A 20,355-nucleotide genomic window follows, 5' to 3' on the forward strand; every position below is an offset into this window, starting at 1 on the left:
CTGGAGAATCCCATGGACAGAGGATCCTGGTGGGCTAAGTCCATGAGTTGCAAAGAGTCAGATATGACTGAGTGACTGACATTACTACTACTACAGAGTTCTTTAAAACTCCGTGGACATCTTGACCCCAGTTTTGGCACTAAAACAACCTCAAAAGTTGTGAGATCAATCACCTGAAAATAATTCTTGAGTGCATGGAATGAACACCAAGGGTACTAAAAAGAATAGCATAGGCTTTAAATCCATTATTATCTTCACAGCACTCTGCAGAAATGAGGCAGAAACAAAATGCTCACCTGCCCTTGATAGACAGGCAGAGGAGCACCGTGTGGTGGCATAATGCAACACCCACATTCCAGGACTCAGAGACAAGACCATCTGACTACGGGGCCTGCCAGGATCAACTTCCTCATCTTAACCGGCCTCAAGTGGCACTACTAAATGAAACTAAAATGATGGCCCAGTTCCTGTGCTCTATGCACTGACATGCTGGCTGAAGGAGTCCCAGACCAGGGCACGCAGAACTCAATACTCAAAGCTTTAGGGGACCTAGTGAGGTGGGCCAGTAAACTGGGAGATTGGCATTGATTCAATCCTAACTCCGCCATGAGACTTGACTTTCCCACCTCTGAAGGTATCCCCATGCTAAGATGGAGGCAATGTTCATCCCTTTTCTGCTTTTCCCTTAAAATCTCCTGTGTCCTAGTTAAGCTGTAGAGAAAGCTGGTTGTATTCTCATGGAAGTTTCCTTTGATTACAATGGCATTTGTATTTTTTATAATAGGTTATCAAACCATCCTTTCTGAGAAGGATGCCCACTGTAAAGGATTTTACATTTATGTCAATAATTAAGTAACATATAGGCTGGGGGCTTCCCAGGTCACTCAGTGGGTAAAGAATGTGCCTGCGATTCAGGAGATGTGGAAGACCCGGGTTTGATCCCTGGGTCGAGAAGATCCCTTGGAGGAGAACACGGCAATCCACTCCAGTATTCTTGCCTGGAGAATTCCATGGACAGAGGAGCCTGGTGGGCTACAGTCCAGGGGGTCACAGAGTCAGACATGGCTGAGCGACTGAGCACTCAAATAACATATAGCCTGAGACCAAACTGTCCTTACAGATGGAGGTGGTAATGCTGGGACCTCATCTGATCTTGTCCAGATGACCCAAGAATATTGCATATGATTTATAAATTCCCTCATCTTCTTTAAAAATTATTTTTACTTGGAGGAAAATGGCTTTACAATGTTGTATTTGGCTTCTGCAGTACAACAAACGTGACTAACTACATGTATTCACATACCCCTCCCAGCGGAGCCTCCCTCCCCTCCCACCCTTCGAGAGCACGACAGAGCATGAGCCGACTCCCCGGGCCACGGCAGGCTCCCAGAGCAGCTTCCCACTAGCTGTCTGTCTGACACACGGTGGTGTAGATACATCAGTGCTACTCTCTCAATGCATCCCACCTTCTATGTCTACAAGCTTCATTTTGGGGGGTGTGTGTGTTTGTGTGTGCAGGAAAAAAAAGAGAAAACATAAATCTTATGGTGTGTGAGAATGGAACTTCTATGACACAATACAGAATATAAGATTTCTATGATTTATAGTTCTCCTCTTTTAGAGCCATGAGTCAACTGATATTTGAAATTTATTCTGAAAACATGATTCGAACAAGTCTGGGGTTCCTGCACAAGAATACAGTTAATCTAAGATTTTAATTGGAATGAGATATTTGTTGTAACAAGAAATGTCTGTGGATTATTATTATTATTGTTTTTTGGGGGGTTGATGAGGCTCTTTCTTCAAATTCTCCCTTAAGCATTTTAGAAAAGCAGTTGTGCCCTGAAGCAGACATCCTATTAACACTGTGAGGCTAGTAATTTGCTCGTGTTTCCAAAATAGCCCCATTCACATATACTAAAGTGTCTGCTTATACAGAACTTCCACTCGTGTCGGGAGAACTACTATAATAACAAACCTTGGCATCCAAATCGAAACAGCATGTGGCTCCCAACAAATGTTTATGAAAACATTTGTTTTCTTACAGTCAGTTTAATTTTGAAATGTATGCCTAGGCCTGTGTACAAGGACGGTGTCTCTGGGACTCTGTTAATCCCCCCCACCTCCTCAAAACCAAACACACCTCTTAACCCTGGCCCGACACGTGACAGGACTCACCAGAAACAGGCACCATAGTGCAAAGTCAGGCCTGTGAGGTATGTCACTCTGAGACCACCCTAGAGAGGAGGCCCCAAGATCGCAGAGCCAAGGCCCCTCACGGCCCCTGGTAATTAGACACTAATAATGGACTGAAGGTGTAAAATTCACCTCCACTCACCACCAACAGACTAAACAATCCATAGGAAGAGAGAAACCTTTCTGTGAGGAGCAAGAATGAATAATACAGCAGAAAGCTTGCAAAAGCGTATCAACTTTGACAAACATAATGGAATAACAATGGCTATTTCAAAACTAATGGCATTAGATCTGAGTGAAACCCTAGACTGTATTCTGAACCATTAGAAGGCTGCTAGTTTATGAATTAACATTGGATTGATTTTTGTTCTTAATATCGCCAACTTCAATAATCACCAAGGTGTCTGATTTCTGATTTTTTTTTATTCATTACTTTGCTTCTCTTGAAGGACACTCAAGGAGGAAAAGAACCCTTACCACGTGTAGATGGGTACTTCTCTTATTGTGAAAGAAAATGCACACTGCTAAATAGAGAAGGAAAACTATCATCATCGCTGTGTGACAGATGGGTATATATGATGTCCTCTATCACAGACCATTTAGCATTGATTATTCTTTTTTGTTCTGCAACACCAATGTCAACCTATATTTTTCTCAGGAAAGGCAATGAATGCTTTCTGGGATGGAAAAAGGACAAGAATCTCCATTTGTTAGTCAGTGATTTTTTTCAGAAAAACATATACAATTTATAACCTACAAATATTTTTAAAGGGGAATTAAATGAATGCTTTTAGTAAACTTTTTGGATTATTGGAATTTTTTTTTCTTAAAAGAGACTTGAAATTTGGGGATTTCAATTTGCACATGGGCTCATGAGGTTAACTTAGCATAGAAAGAATTAGAAATTCACCCACAGAGTGGCGTTTTAAGCATCCTTGAGAATAATATAGACAAATCTCACAGATAATGTTGGGCAAAAGAAACCAGAAACAACTGAGTACATTTTATACGATTCCACTTATAAAAAGCTCAAAAATGTGCTCAGTCACGTAGTCATATCCAACTCTGTGAGACGCCGTGGACTGTAGCCTACCAGGTTCCTCTGTCCATAGGATTTCCTAGGCAAGATTACTGGAGTCGGTTGCCATTTCCTCCACCAGGGGATCATGCCCACCCATGTGAGATCGAACCTGAGTCACCTGCATTGGCAGGTGGATTCTTTACCATTGTGCCACCTGGGAAGTTCAAAAATGGGAGAAGCTAACCTATGCTGTTAGAGGTCACAGGATGATTGCGCTTGGCAGGGGAGGTAACTGGAAATAGAAATGAGGGGTCTTCAGGCCGCCTGTACCCTTCCATCCCTTCTTTTGGGTGCTGGGTACATCGTATGTCACTTACGAAAAACTGTCATACTGTATGCTTATGATTTGGGGCCTTTTCTGAATACATGCTTCAGTAAAAAGTTTGAAAAAAAAAGGATTAAAAATTCATAGCACTGTGAAGCTAGAGTGCGATCACAACTGGTTTCACAGTGGTCATATATGTGAGTATACTGAAGTCCTGCAATAATTGTTTCTAAACTTACAACCTAAAACCTATTTCACAGAATGTAATTTTAGTGGCTTCTGAGAGTTCTGATTTTATCCATGAATTTAACAACTGACTCATGATGACCCAAGGTAATTTGAAAGTTGAGTGTGTGTTGAAGTTGGGTTAGGTGGGTAGAGGGTAGCAGGGGAGGGATAATTAGATTCTCTAAAGGATGAAAACATTCACATCTTCCTTTTGCTGAAGTCAATAACAGAATGCTTCCGTGGTTTTCATCTGTTTGGTCACAGAAGCTGTGAGCTTCCAGATAGCTGTGAAACGAGGCTTCGATGTTGAATTGCCAAAAAAACTTTCCTGGTGTTTGAGCATGCTCAGTCGCTCAGTTGCTCAGTTGTGTCCAACTCTTTGCAACCCCATGGACTGTAGCCAGCTGACTCTGTAGAGAGCAGCTCTCTGCTGACTATAAGGATGCTATGGCTATGTACAAGATCAAAGTAATGCTTTTGAAGGTCAGGGTATTCACGTCTAAGTTTTAGAGACGAGTTGAGGGTCTCTCAGGAGAGCACTCAGCAGATGGACAGGGCAGAAATGTTCATCTTTGAGTGCTAATTGCAATTCCATCACTAATTTGAATGCACTGGAATAACTTAGAGAATATTACTTGACTTAATAGAATATTTTTAAAAAAGCTCACCTTTTGGGATCGATAATTTTGTAGAGTTTTCCATTGTGAGTCTGGGTCATACTTTTACTACTTGATAGAATGTAAACTTCACCTATGGAGAGAGAAATGCAGTAAGTTAGTTCACAGTATTGTAAGGCTTCACCTTCTATTGACTGCGTGTGCATGCTCCGTTGCTAAGTCGTGTCTGACTCTTTGCGACCTCATGTACTGTAGCCCACTAGACTCCTCTGACAATGGGATTATCTCAGCAAGAATACTAGAGCAGGTTGTGATGTCCTCCTCCAGGGGATCTTCCTCACCCAGGGATCAAATTCAAGTCTCCTATGTCTACTGCATTGGCAGGTGGATTTTTTTTTAATCACTGGTTCTTTACCATTTGGGAAGCCCCATGTGTATGTGTATATTGGGCTTCCCAGGTGGTGCCCATGGTAAAGAATCCGCCTGCCAATGCAGGAGACACAGGAGATGTGGGTTCAATCCCTGGGTTGGAAAGATTCCCTGGAGGAGGCATGGCAGCCCACTCCAGTATTCTTGCCTGGAGAATCCCATGGACAGAGGGGCCTGGCGGGCTACAGTCCATGGTGTGGCAAAAGAGTTGGACATGACTGAGCAACTAAGCACTCACAGTACATATATATTATATACTCGTACATCCTCAGATCACTTGCCTGAAGATTATGAGAGCTTCCTAAGTCCACCCTCAGTGCATCCGGACTCCAGTCACTTCTTCCCACGTCTCCCCATTGCTCTGGTATGAGCAGAGGATGGTCTCTCACCCGGATGGTGGCCACAGCCTCCTAACTGATCGCCCTGCTCTTACGCTTATTCCTCTACGTTCACTCTCAGTGTATCAGAGGCAGAGATTCCTTAAAAGGCAAGCTAGAGTGTATAAATCAGAGAAGGTGATGGCACCCACTCCAGTGTTCCTGCCTGGAAAATCCCATGGACGGAGGAGCCTGGTGGGCTGCAGTCCATGGGGTCGCTAAGAGTCGGACATAACTGAGCGACTTCACTCTCGCTTTTCACTTTCCTGCATTGGAGAAGGAAATGGCAATCCACTCCAGTGTTCTTGCCTGGAGAATCCCAGGGACGGGGGAGCCTGGTGGGCTGTCGTCTATGGGATCACACAGAGTTGGATACGACTGAAGTGACTTAGCAGCAGCAGCAGAATGTATAAATTTGATTACACTCTTCTGGATCAACAACCTCCAATGACTTCTAATTTCCCTCCAATGGCTGCTACTCTCTCTCCAAGCCAAGTCTAAGTCCTGACAGTGGTCTATGACCATGTGCCCCACCTATTGCTCTGATGCCATCTGCAAAGTTTTTAGCCTCACTGGCCTCCTGACTTTGGAAACGAGAGGCAAGTTCCTGGCCCAGCATCCTGTTCTAGGCCCCCGCTGTCCTTGGCTCCTCCTGTCTGAGCATCTGTCCAGGTCCTGTCTGTCAGTAGATCACCACCAGGTGCATTTTCCCTCTTTCATCTGTGCTTATGTCATCTTTCTTGACTGTACTATTTATTTATTTTAATAGATCTTTTTGATTTGGACCATTTTTAAAGTCTTTATTAAATTTGTTACCATATTGCTTCTGTTTTCTGTTTTGGCTTTTTTGGCTTTGAGGCATGTGGGGTCTTGGTTCCCTGACCAGGGATGGGACCCCCTGCACTGGAAGGCGAAGTCTTAACCACTGGACCACTTGGGAAGCCCCCTTATTGTGTTATTTAAAAGTACCCTTGTCCCAATTCCTAGTACACTGTGCCAACTCTCTCCTCAGGAGAGAACCACTCTCATTTATGACCATTCCTTCCATATAATTCAATACATAGAACTGATCATATGAATAGGGAATTAGAAGTTGTTTTTATGATTATATGCTTATGAGACTTTAAAATTTATATTTGTTTCTCATTCATGAAATAGTCTTTGATGTAGTCTATATTTCTCTATTTTACTCTGTTATTGTGTATTAAGCACACCCTACTGCTTTCTCACTTCTGGAAAGGATATTATGGGACTTATAATAAAGGCATGACACAACAGAAAAAATGGCATTAAAAAATTAAGGAATGTAAGTAAAAAATTCATATTTGTTTCATCAACTACTTTATATAGTTTACCATTTAATCCTTAAAACAAACCCATTCTGATTTTATGGTTAAACACACACACACACACACACACATCCAGAAAAAACTCAGTAAAAAAAATCTAACTCACTTTATTATAGGACTCTTAATTAAAAACCAAAGAGTTTACATTGAAGAGTGAAAGTATATTTACTCTAAATTATGAAATATACAAGATAGTTTTGGTTTTGGACAGTAAGAACTGTGTGTGCCTCATTTCTGGTTCTCCTCCCAACATTGTATTAAGTATGGACAGATATTTGGACATTTTAACCACGGTGGGGTGACAATAGTAGGATACATGATGGTGAGTTATTGGCAGTAAGGTCTGGGGAAACCAAAACAATTCATCAAAATGATTCTAAATACTTTCTCTAACTCTGTCACAAACAATTTGATCCTAATTTATACTTTAAAATCCGAGTTTGCCAATGACGTTTAAATTACACTACAGAAGACTGAAGTGAGAAAGGCTATATTTCTGGTTCATTTGAATGGGGTAGAAGAATTTCAAGGCAGACTTAAATGCAAGATGCTTGCAATGCTAAAACAAGGAAGAGACAGACTGGGCTACTCTTCTTGGATCCCCATATTCCTGCAGCTCTGGAATCGGTGCTTTGTGCTGCAGGAATCTAGTTTGAGTTCCTTGGCAACCAAAGTGAATGGCATGGAGGTATTTCTGAGGAATTCTCTGTTTGGTGGAGGAAAAGCAAATCTGAACATTTAGAGTAAATAATTATGATTTAGATGAAAACACAACTCTTCTTTCTTAATACCTAGAAATTCATGTCCAAGGCTAAGGAAGCATGGTAGCCATAGTTTGTTTGGATATCATTCTTTAAAGGGAATCATTATGATAGCTACATTTATCTCTGAAATTTAAAACTGGTAGCATTTAATTCTTTGGTAACATTCCAATTATCAACCTCTTTTTGCTTTTTAAACTGCATACATTTTGGATAATATATCAACAAATAAATTGTATGTTATCCTGAAGATTATCAAGGAGAAGATAATTTTCATTCTGTTGGGAAGCAGATCTATAATCTCAGATTATTTCCAACAAATTTCATGCCTTGATGGGCAAAAAAATAAAAAATTAGGAAATAAAGTGAGATTCAGATTGCAACCTATCTTAAATTTATTCTAAGAGACATGGATAAGTGGAAAGGTTTTCAAACAGAGAATGTAAACAAATGACTTAACTGCTTCAAAAATATCAGTAGCCATTTGAAATTCTCTCTCTCTCTCTAAGATTCAAAAATTCTCTTTTGTTTCCAACTCCCATCTTCCTGCTTTGTTTCTTTCATGTTTCTGGAGTAGAAATAAGATTTAAAGACCCCCCAGAGAAAGTTTATTGGAAGAGAATACTGAACTGGTCATCTCTGCTGGAGGTTACATTTCCAACAAATGGAGGTTGAGATTATTTTGCTTGTTTTTCAGAGTAGAACAGAGACTCTTGGGCAAAGATTGAGAATGGAACTTAACAGAAATAGTTTGTACAGTACCTAATTCGTCTTCTCCAAATCCCAAAATGTGACCTGAAAAGTAACCTCTACAGGAACCACCATTGCCAAGACAGAGTGGTTTTTCTTGCCATTGCTTGCTCACAGGACTTTGCTGGAGGGTTAAGAAATTCCTACAAGAAAAACATACCAGAAACCTATGATGAAAATGTGCTTTTGCCTAAAAGACACAATGACATGTTTAAAATAAAGCTTGTAATAAATAATTCTTGTGCCACAGACCTGGCTTCTAAAGGGAAAAATAATATTGCCCAGAATGTGTGTGAATACTCTGAAATTCCCATGTGAGGAAAAAGTACTTAAAGATGACATTTTGTTTGGAGGGGGTGGGTACTAAAAGTACCTGAGTATGAGAAATACCCTCCCCTTCATCTGGAGAATGATACCTCCTGTCCAGGACTAGACATCATGCTGCGCTCTTAATCAGAGAGAGGGACAGGGGAAGAACACAGGGTCAGTTCACTTTTCTATTTCCTTTTAGTCACCAAGCATATCAGCTCTGTCATATGCCTGAATGACAGTGACTTGGGAAACAAGATCCTTATTTTGGGCTTCATTACAGAGTTTCTTATAATTATTGATAATGTGACCTCTAAGCTTTAGGCTAAAATTTAATTTTGCAGTATTCTTATCAATAGAGAGAAATTAAGGTCTGTTGTCAAAAGTCCTGAGAGTCTGGCAAAAAACAAACAAACAAACAAAATTCTTAGCCTTCCAATAATTTTTAAAATATTTACTTAACTCATGTAAAACTACATTTTTTTCAATTTACTCATGATCATGGTAAATTTATGTTAAGGATGAAGGAAAGAGCCTAAATAATATGAAATGTCCATCTGAAGACTTCTCTGCTCTTAAAAACTATTTTATGAATTTGATCAAGTCTGTTTCAAAAGCATCTTTTAGGAAATTCTTTAATTCCCCCCACCATACATGGTGGAACTAAAAGTAAATAACAGGACTTCCTTCATGGTCCAGTGGTTAAGAATCCACCTGCCAATGGAGGGGACACGGGTTCAGTCCCTGGTCCAGGGATATTCCACATGCTGCAGAGCAACAAAGTCTGTGAGCTGCAACTATTGAAGTCCAGGCTCTAGAGCCCATGAGCTGCAACAAGAGAAGCTACCACAATGAGAAGGCTGTGCATGGTGACAAGAGAGTAGCCCCAGCTCACTGCAAGGAGAGAAAGCCCTTGTGCAGCAAGGAAGACCCAACACAGCCAAAAGAAAAAAAGAAGAGAAAGACTAACTGGGAGGATTGAAACAAAATAAATAGTAATAAACCATAGTTTTTAATACAATAGTTTTAACAATAGTTTTTACACGCTTGACCTCCAAAGGGTGACATGCATTTGAATATTTTTTGATGATTTGCCAATAATCAATGGATATGTCATTCCATCTATCAAACAGTGGTGTCATGAAGCCTACCCATTACGATCTGCAAACACGTAGCTTCCATAGAGTCTTTCTGACTGGCAGCCTCGGTAAACAAATCCACCAACCAAAGGACCATTACTGAATGGCTTGAATTCTAAAAGTGATGGCTCACTTTCTGGAAATAAATAGACATAACATTAGATTAAATGAAACATATTTTTATAAAGGAAAACGAATGTAGGCCAGGGGGCTTCCCAGGTGGCGCTAGTGGTAACAACCTTGCCAATACAGGAGACATAAGAGATGCAGGTTCAATCCCTGCATCAGAAAGATTCCTTGGTGGAGGGCATGGCAACCCACTCCAGTATTCTTGCCTGGAGAATCCCATGGACAGAGGAGCCTGGCGGGCTACATACAGTTCATGGGGTCACAAAGGGTCGGACATGACTGAAGCCACTTTGCACGCATGCACACACAATGTAGGCCATGCCACAATTACTAGAGTAATTTACTTTAACTCTGAAATGTGTTCCATGATGCATGAGATGGATTCTTGCTATAGATCTTCAGCGAAAATAATTAACCCTTTTGCTTTAATATTATAAAATGTACAGGGCTTCCATGCATAGCAGAATGAAACAAAAATGCTCTGCAAATGCTTATTGTTATTATAACTTCCAATACATAGCAAATTTTCAATGACAGTATCTCTGAACATTTTAGAAATTGTGGACTTTAGAACTAAAATACTTAAACAAATAATACTTAATTTTTTTAATATTGAGTTTTTTGTAGAAATACTGTGTATACCTCCTAAACTGAGTCAAACCTCTGTCAAATTCTAGAAAATGTTTAAGTTTACACTTTAATGAAAATCATGGTACATAAAAGGTCTTCAAAACCACATTTGTTGCATATTTCAAAACACTGTCACTTAGTCAAGTAATATCTTCATTTAAAATGTTTTAAGAGTTTTTGTTTACAGGGTCATGTGGTTAACAAAGTCTATTTCAGTCATTCCTTCAGAATTACATGTGAATAGTCATGTATCTCAATCTTTCCATGCATGTTATTATGTTCTCAAAAATAAAGATGCCAATTACAATGAAAAAGATACAAAGCCAGATGGAAATTAATCTGAAAATTACTTATTACATCCTTAAATAAGTCGCTATCAACAGGAAGTCTTTAGGCAAAAGCTTGTGTGGAAAGACAAAAATTCTAAAGTCCTTCCGCTTCCCATGTGATTATGGTGAATAGGTGAATGTGTGCTCAGTCAGTCATGTCCAACTCTTTGCAACTCCATAGACTATAGCCCTCCAGGCTCCTCTGTCCATGGGATTTTCCTGGCAAGAATACTGGAGTGGGTTGCCATTTCCTTCTTAGGGGATCTTCCTGACTCAGGGATCGATCCCAAGTCTCTTGCATCTCCTGCACTGCAGGCTGATTCTTGACCGCTGAGCCACCGAGGGTGCCTGATGATGGTGAACATGATATTATAAAAAGTAGAACAATTAAATTTTAAGAGAATTTAATTTAATTCTCTCCCAGGGTACTGAGAGGCAGCAAAGCTGAATGTCTAAGGTCATGAGCTCTGGAATCAGGCTACCTAGGTTCAAATCCAGATCCTGTCACTTTCGTGGTGTGACCAGTAACCTTTCTGCGTCTCAGCTTTCTCATCTGTACAGTGTGAACAGTAAGAGGACTTCCAGGATTTCTCTGTAAATGAAATGAGTGAAGTTTGTCAAGTACTTATTACAGGCCCTGGCATGTAGTAAATGCTGTGGATGTGGTTATTTGTGGGGTTTTTTTTTCTGATTTATTGAGGAATAATTGACAAATAAAATTTGATATATATAAATAGTAAAAGAATTCTGCAGCTGTGTTTTTAATATATAAATGTAGGATCATCCATATTGTAATCAGTTTCAGCTGAACCCAAATTAATGTGATTGTAGAATTTAGTTTAATCTACAAATATAGCTAAAATTCCCACAGGCTAGTGACTCATTAGATTTTTTTTTCTAACCACATTATTCTTTGGTTTGGCTTTTATAAGATGTACACACACATACACGAATACCTGAAAAAAAATAAAGTAAAATAACTGAATACTACATGAACCAGCACAGCTGCTTCATTCCTGGTACTAAATAAATATCTGTATTGAATGAATAGAAGAAGTAATCAATTCAATAATCTTCATCTACTATGTTCCCTGAATCATAATCATATTTGATATACCGTTTCCTCCAAAATAAGTAAATACAAAAGTGTGGAAAAATAATAACTTTATATTTTAATATGTATCTCAAATACTCTAGTAATCATGTCATTAAAAATAAGATCTAAACATTCCATCTTCATGACTTGGGTAAATAACATGTTTTTATAAGTCTATTACTTTGTTTTCTCTAAAATAAACACCTTTAAAAAATACATTCTTATTTGAAACACATAATTTTCCTAATTGCTGAGACTAGCATGTTGGGTATTGAGAAATTTCTTACCCTTAACACTTATTTTTTTCCACTGTATATAAGATGTTAGGACAAGTTCTCTCTTATATATTAAATAAATAGAAGGTATTCATCTTGATTCTCAGATGAGCAAAATATAAACTGCTAACTTTTGAAGGTCCATTAAATTTTTTGGACCTACAGAGCAGCATTCAATCCACGGGGAGGGTAATTACCCAAATGGAGCCCCTAGGGCTTGTAAGAATCACTGGACCTTTAAGAAGCCAGCAACTGATTCTGTTACCACTGTTAGGCCAGTGTTCTGATGCTTTCCTAAATGCTTATTTTGCAGAAATCCTTTTCTCTTCAATTAATACACTAAAATAAAACAAAGCCCAAATGAAAGCCCAAATCAACAAATTATGCTCTACTTACCATAATCTTTCCCCTTTATGATCTGTAGGATTCTGGCCGATGATCTGTTCTTTCCATTGGAGTCTGAACAAAGTATTGTTAAATTGATGTTTATATCAGTGGGGTGTCGATCCACAGCGCATCTGCAACAAAAGTGGGGACACTCATGAATTCCTACCAGGGTATCTTCCAAACTCAGAGATGCCTGACACGGGAACCCTTTGTGGGCTGGCAAGGATCCTAGGGAGGATTTAATTTGGAATCTCTAGAAACCGCCGAAGGAAACATCCTGTTTGTTTACTCTGCTGAAGTTTAATGAGCTCTGGAGTGTATTTCTTAATTTCTTTTGGTACCTCCCTCCATTATGAACCTGTACGCTGACTTAAAACATGTGCTAGTCTGTTGTTACGGGAAAGCACGGATATGATACCTGGGTAACGTACAAGAGTAGGAACAGTGGTACCATCAACTCACACCTGCAATCCATGCTACAGGATACGTGGTCCCTGAGTTGTGATGATCCAGCATTATGATGCTGTGGAAGTGTTACATGGTGAGGAGAAACTGTACTTCAAGTTTTGATCTTCTCCCAGACTAATGACATGTGGTACAATACTCTCTTGTGATGCTGGGCAGAGGCAACTATAGTTCCCAGCAACTCGCGCCATCACTAGAGGAATCAACAATGCATAGACAACCGCTCTGTATCCCTACAACCATCCTGCTTTCCACTTTCAGTATAACATTTGATAAATATTGAAATATTTGATATTTGATAAATACCTCATGAAAACATAAGCATTCAACATAATGGCTTCCCTGGTGGCTCAGACGGTAACGAATTGGCTGGCAATGAAGGAGACCCAGGTTCAATCCCTGGGTCAGGAAGATCCCCTGGAGAAGGAAATGGCTACCCATTCCAGTACTCTTGCCTGAGAAATCCCATGGACAGAGGAGCCTGGCAGGCTACAAGTCCGTAGCGTCACAAAGAGTCAGATACTACTGAGCGACTAACACAGAAAGTGAAGTCGCTCAGTTGTGTCCGACTCCTTGCGACCCCATGGACTGTAGCCTACCAGGCTCCTCCGTCCATGGGATTTTCCAGGCAAGAGTACTGGAGTGGGTTGCCATTTCCTTCTCCAGGGGATCTTCCCGACCCAGGGATCGAACCCAGGTCTCCTGCATTGTAGGCAGACGCTTTACCATCTGAGCCACCAGGGAAGTCTAGCACAGACACACATTCAATCAAATAGGCTCTATGTTAAAAGATTTTGTCTAACTGTATACTAACGTAAGTATTGTGAGCATGTTTAAAGTGAACTAGACTAAGCTATGACGTTTGGTAGATGAGGACCATTAAGTGCCTTTTCCACTTATAGTATTTTCAACTTGCAATGGTTTCACTGTAACTTAACCCCATTGTAAGACAAGGAAGGTGTGTATTAGTTACAGTATTAATTTTGTGTTTCTTTTTTTTAAAGATTTTTTAAAAAATGTGGACCATTTTTAAAATGTCTTTATTGAATTTTCTATAATACTGCTTCTGTTTTATTTTCTTGCTTTTTAGCTATGAGGTATTTGGGAATCTTAGCTCCCTGACCAGGGATTGAACTTGCACCCATTGCATTGAAAGGCAGTCTTAACCATTGGACCACAAGAGAAATCCCTTGTGTTTCTTACATAGAATAAGTACATTCTAAAGTGTGGGCTGCCCTCACAAAGGGGAGCATGCACTCCAGTTTAAGGAATAAAATAAAGCTGGCCTTCACAACCACTAAAGTCCTTCACGTGGACTCTGACTTCATGTTCACCCCCAATCTATGGCCAGAATATTTCTGTGACTTAAGCCACTGACTGTAAACTCTATGAGGAAAGGAACAATTTTCAATCTCTTTATCACTGTTATTTCTGTTCCTTAGTTCAAATCCAGGAATATAAGGAGGGCTCAATATTTGTTCAATGTTTCAGCCAATGAGTGACTAGGTATGGGGAGTGTGGGTTGAGGGAAGAATGAAATTGAATAATATTTTTGAAATTTCCACAAATTTGGAAAACAGACCTGCACTGTTTTCAGATTTCTTAAGCTTGGCATTACTGACATTTGGTACCAGATATGTCTCTTTTTCTGAGAGGAAAAGGGGGCTGTTCTGAGCATTGTAGGCTATTTAGCAGCATCTCTGGCCTCCACCCACTATGTGTCAGTAGCATGACCTACTCCTTCTAATTTGTGGAAACCAAAATGCTTCTAGACACTGCCAAATGTCCACTGATGGCAAAATCATCCCATTGGGAATCACTGCTTTAGGCTAACAAAATACATTCATGACAAAAACAAAATCATTGGGAATTTTAAAATAAATTAAATTTTTAAAAAATCTGAGAGTAGGGTCTGGGACATGAGTGACATAAGATTCATAAGCAGCAATTATTTAAACAACAACAATGAAATAAAACCTGTTGGGGCCAGATGATCTCATTCATATTAGAGAAACTATAAGCCTGATCTGCCAAAGGTGGGTAGCTGTTCTGTAGCCAGAGTCCCTTTCTTGTCCTCATTAATTCAATGATTCCTGGAATACAATGATTGGCAGGGATCATGACACAGACCTGCAGTGACTTAAGGTGGAACCAAGTCCATATAGGGTTTCAAATTTTTCCTGTATTGCTTTTCTTTTGAAGATGGAGAAACTCTGACCAAGAAAAAAGTTTGACCTGTTTCTAACAAGAAAGAGGAAATCTGGAGGAAAAGGTGAGGTCTCCCAAAAGTGAAGCCTCTGGAGGCCATGAGGTCTAGCTCTGGCTGAGTACCAAATTCATAAGGCCCACTTGGCCCTTTTAACCTTTTTTCAGTTCAGTTCAGTCACTCAGTCATGTCCCACTCTTTGTGACCCCATGGACTGCAGCATGCCAGGCTTCCCTGTCCATCACCAACTCCGGGAGCCTACTCAAACTCATGTTCATCACGTTGGTGATGCCATCCAACCATCTCATCCTCTGTCGTCCTCTTCTCCTCCTGCCTTCAATCTTTCCCAGCATCAGGGTCTTTTCAAATGAGTCAGTTCTTCATATCAGGTGGCCAAAGTATTGGAGTTTCAGCTTCAGCATCAGTCCTTTCAATAAATATTCAGGACTGACTTCCTTTAGGATGGACTGGTTGGATCTCCTTACAGTCCAACGGACTCTCAAGAATCTTCTCCAACCTTTTTTAGTTTCTTATATAAAAAAAGCCCTGACAGTGAAACTTCTCTATATGATACTATTATTGTTGTTTAGTTGCTAAGTTGTGTTCAGTTCTTTGTGATTCCATGGACTGTAGCCTGCCAGGCTCCAGTGTCCATGGAATTCTCCAGGCAAGAATACTGGAATGGGTTGCCATTTCCTTTTCCAGGGGATCTTTTTGACCCAGTGATTTTAACCCACGTTTCCTGCATTGCAGATGGATTCCTTACCTCTGAGCCACCTGAGAAGCCCATATGATACTATACTCACATCATTAAACATGTATCCAACCCACAGGATGTACAACACTAAGTGAAGTGAAAGTGTTAGTCGCTTAGTCCTGTCTCTTTGCGACCCCATGGACTCTAGCCCACCAGGCTCCTCTGTCCGTGGAATTCTTCAGGCAAGAACACTGGAGTAGGTTGCCATTTCTTTCTCCAGGGGATCTTCCTGACCCAGGGATTGAATCTGGGTCTCCTGCATTGCAGAGAGATTCTTTAATGTAAATTACAGTGTTTGGGTGGTAATGATGTGTCAGTGTAGATTTCTCAATTGTAACAAATGACCACTTGGGTGGGGCATGTTGACAGTGGGGGAGTCAATGCTTATGTAGGGGTTGTATGGGAAATCTCCTTGCTTTCTGTTGAATTTTGCTGTGAACTTCAAACTAACCTAAAAATTAAAATGTCTATTAAAAAGAGGGAAGGAGGTACCTGATGCCAGCTACCTAAAAGTGCTGGCTGACAGTTACCAGTAAGAGGATAAGCACAAGGGTCTTGGTCTGCTGCTCTGCACCAAGGTGCTTAATAAAAGTCAGCTTTGCTCTGTAGCCAATAATTTTGGATTTCAGTTTCCTTTCTGCTTTATTAAATCCTCTTCTGCTTGAAATACTTTCAGAGGGAGGCAGATTGTTCAGCCCTCTACCGCCGGAGGATGTACGACTCCACAGCACAGGCACTCTGCCACGTGTAAGGTCTGGGGAGCACTCCGCCCTGTGTTTTTACACGGAGGGGCGGGACTCCCCGGGAGGGGTGCATGAAGGGTCCGGTGGGATTGCGGTGACTCAGGCTGCTCCGACTTCAAACTGCTGCTCGGTGGTGGCATCTGTGCCTTCTGAGCTCCAGGAATGGAATGTGACGGTTTCCTCCACATCCTGAGCCCACCTTAAGTATTCCCTGTCGCCCAGATTTTAAGATCTGCTGAGATGCCAAAAAGGAAATGAACTGTAGACTTGGGCTTTGATGGAGGGGAGATGAAGGGCAGGAGGGATTATAAAAAGAAAAAGTTCGAGAAATACTCACCTTGCACATAATGAACACTCAATAAACATTAAATAGCAATAATAACTTAACTAGTAAATGAATAAATGTGGCCAGATATCCCTTAGTATGAGTAACAGACCACAGACTGAATGAAGCCTTCATCATAGAACTGCTATACAGAATTATACTTCCTTGCATTTTTCAAGTGTATCCCAAATTTCTCACTCTACATACTTCTTTTTTTGGTGGGGGGTGGCACTGAATGGCATATGAGATCTTAGTTCCCCAATCAGGGATTGAACCCACGTCCTCCACACTGGAAGTATGGAGTCCTAACCACTAGACTGACAGGGAGGTCCCTCTAGTTAGTGGTCGTTTCTTTATGATTCACTGTAGCAAACAGTCAATCTGAATTCCTTTAATATTTATAATTTTTTTCAAGTAAAAAGGTTAACATTTAGCTCAACTCCTTCCAAATGCCTGAGTCATCTTATATTAAGTGAAGCTATGATAATAAGAACCATAATTTATTTAAAATCTATCAATTGTGTCAGATACGCTAGTGCTTCACTTACAGATTTGTATTTAATCAGTACAGCATCCTTGCAAGGTGGATATTACCATCCTTACTTACTGTATAAGGAAATTAACATTTAGAAGTGTTTAAGACCTGGGTTCAATCCCTGGGTTGGGAAGATCCCCTGGAGGAGGGCATGGCAACCCACTCCAGTATTCTTGCAGGAAGAAGCCCCATGGACAAAGGAGCCTGGCGGGCTACAGTCTATGGGGTTGCAAAGAGTCAGATACAACTTAGCGACTGAACAACAACAGAGACAAAGGTTTATTGTTTGTCTGAAGTGTTCAGTTTGAAGTCTTAATCATGACACTAGCCCACAGTGTTTATCTAATAAGAACTGTCCAAAATGTTAAGGTGATTTTTCTCTGTGAATTTGTCCTTTGTCTTGTCTAATCTGCCTTCTCAATCTGCTTCACACGTTAATAGAAGAAAGAGAACAAAATGCTGGGTGACAAGGAAGCAGTGTGATTTTAGCGGCACAGTGTTGGATGAGACTCCCGGCTGCTCTGTGCCTGGAAACTCTCCTTTCCCCACTTTGTGAATCCCTGCTCTGCGGTAAGGCAGGAGAGAGAAGAGGCTTGGATTCTCACCTGCCTGGATCATGGAGGCCGTGGGCAAACACTTCTGGGGGCTGGTTGGTGCTGTTGAAGTGCGGGTTGCTCCTGGGTATGGAATAAGGCACGTGGCACATGTCAGTATCCACGTCCAGCCGGAGCACGGAACCTGTGAAGTCGCTGAGGAATCAGAGGACAGCGTAAGGGTTTTCTGTTACGCATTTCACCTACACTAAATGCAGGAAGGTTACTCTATGGCTAAAAAAATAAAATAAAAACCACCTCCCCTCATTTGAGAAAAAATTATTAACGTTCCAAATGAAACCAGAGACTGTTTTGTTTCAGACCAGCACCGAGACACAGACAGCTCGAGGGTGACGGAAGGCTGTGGCATCGGTGGGGTGCTGCGTTTGGCATCCAGCCTCTAAAATGTTTTTTTTTTTTCCCCAATCCACGTGTTTAACGTCCCCTGAGAAGTTCCACTGAATGACGTCAGTCCATTAGATAGTGTGGAAGGTAGCTGTTGTAGAACCCCCATGGGAGGAACTGGTGTGAGGACATCTCAGAAGAGCGACTTCCAAAACTACCACATCAGCAGATTTATTGGATTCCCTTCATGTTATAAAAGCAGATGCTGATAATAACAGTTAAATAATTTAACCAAGGTGATCTAATTCAGTTTTTAATTCACTTAAAACACTTTACCATCAAGGGGCACCTGCTTTTCTGTTTTGTTTTTTACCTTAATCCGTCCATTTCTTCCATATCATCCAACGTGATCATCCCATCACCGAGGATGATGTATAGAAAGCCGTCAGGACCGAAGAGCAGCTGTCCTCCCAGGTGCTTTCTATGAAGTTCGGCGACTTCAAGAAATACTCTGGCCGTTCGTAGATCAACTTGATGGGGGTTTTTCCTACGTGGTGGGGACGAAAGAAATGATTGTGAAATTCGTCAGGTGAACCCAGAGAAAGCAAATAGGATACCAATAGGGAAGCACACACGTGGTATGTAAATAAGTAAACATACTGAAGGTATGTGTATAAAAATTGCTGAAAAATTACGTTAGTTTCTAGGTTTCCCAAGTGGCATTTGAGAGGGAAGAGAATTGTGGAAAATGCCAAAGCTACCATTTTTCGCAATTTTCCTTAAAGACACAATCGGGATGTTCAGCCAGATGGAGACTGAGGTTTAATTACTGCCACCTGATGGTAAATTATTTGTAACTTCTAAACAAAAAATTACAAAGACACAGTGAGAAAAATAACAGCAACCATTTTTTAAATGATACCTGGATACTGTGTATTCCACAACTCTAAGAATATGATCATGAGGCCCCATAGCCCACCGTTCTTGGTTGGTGGTATAAGACACATATAGCTTTCCATTTTTCTTGTAATTGGGATGGAATGCAAGGCTTAGCAGTCCTCTTTCATCTCCTCCCTGCAGTCAAATGAAAAACACAAAGAATTGTGAAGTTAATTATGTTCTTTATTGTGTTTCGACTGGAACCCCCAAAAGAGTCCCTTTCTTCTTCCTGGATAACCTTTGTCCAAACTCTTTTCTTTCCTTCGTTGCCTACTGCACACAAAAAAGATTATAAAACATTTCACTTTGCAGAACTCTTTAAAGGTTAGAAACAAGACAGTTGTCTTGTGTGGTTATCTACGCACAAGACACTTACACCACTTTTGTGAAGTGATTTGTGTATGTAATCTGGGGAAGCCAGGAAGACAAGTTGAAGTGCTGTGAAGAATTCTCTGCTGGGTTACTAGGCTGCTTGTAGTTCACAGAAGACAAATAAAAAGGTTCATAATCAGCAGTCACTTCTAATCCAAGTCTCCCAAACCTAAAACACAGTGCGGGCTGCCAACTCCCACTGTCTTGGCAATCTATTTAGAAAACAGTTAAATTGCTTGTGTAATATGTAAACCTTTGTTTTACCCTGGAGGCATCTACATCAGTTGTCACAACCATGGTGGTCTGTTCGTCATAGCTAGGTAATAAGCAGCCTTGGCCTAGAAATGAGGTATTTTTACATAGATCCTTTTGCTGCCTTGAGTTTTTTCTTTATAGAAAGATGGAGAAATGAGAGGAGAGCTAAAAGCCAGGGCTAGGGTGGGGGTGGGAAAAATCCTAGAGAGGAAAGGGGACACTAGGAAATAAAAGAAAAATCCCAAACAACTTTCTTTTGTTATTATATGTATGTCAAGAATTGTATACATTAGGCATGCCAAATGCTGTAACAATTAAAACATCATCGTGTGCTTAAATAGAAAGGCATTTTATCTTTATTTTCTGCTAATTCAGCTTGATGAAACTCAATATGGTCTTAGCATTTGTTTTATCCCACAAGTAGTCTAGGAATTTCTATAATGAAATCAAAGTATCTAAAATTATCAAGATCA

General features: G+C 40.5%; 1 protein-coding gene across 1 annotated transcript in view; it reads right to left on the reverse strand.

The window, feature by feature from the left end:
* Nucleotides 1-20,355, reverse strand: part of LOC122452056 (hedgehog interacting protein) — a 104,064-nt gene that overhangs the window by 19,460 nt on the left and 64,249 nt on the right. The window contains exons 5-11 of the mRNA XM_043485376.1: nt 19,239-19,390; nt 18,690-18,863; nt 17,984-18,127; nt 12,357-12,478; nt 9,514-9,637; nt 8,066-8,196; nt 4,439-4,520 (exon numbers count right to left, since the gene is read on the reverse strand). Of these exons, the coding sequence (XP_043341311.1) occupies nt 4,439-4,520; nt 8,066-8,196; nt 9,514-9,637; nt 12,357-12,478; nt 17,984-18,127; nt 18,690-18,863; nt 19,239-19,390 (929 nt within the window). The remainder of the gene's footprint in view (nt 1-4,438; nt 4,521-8,065; nt 8,197-9,513; nt 9,638-12,356; nt 12,479-17,983; nt 18,128-18,689; nt 18,864-19,238; nt 19,391-20,355) is intronic.

The sequence above is a fragment of the Cervus canadensis genome, chromosome 1, assembly GCF_019320065.1.
Source record: "Cervus canadensis isolate Bull #8, Minnesota chromosome 1, ASM1932006v1, whole genome shotgun sequence".
Classification (NCBI taxonomy): domain Eukaryota; kingdom Metazoa; phylum Chordata; class Mammalia; order Artiodactyla; family Cervidae; genus Cervus; species Cervus canadensis.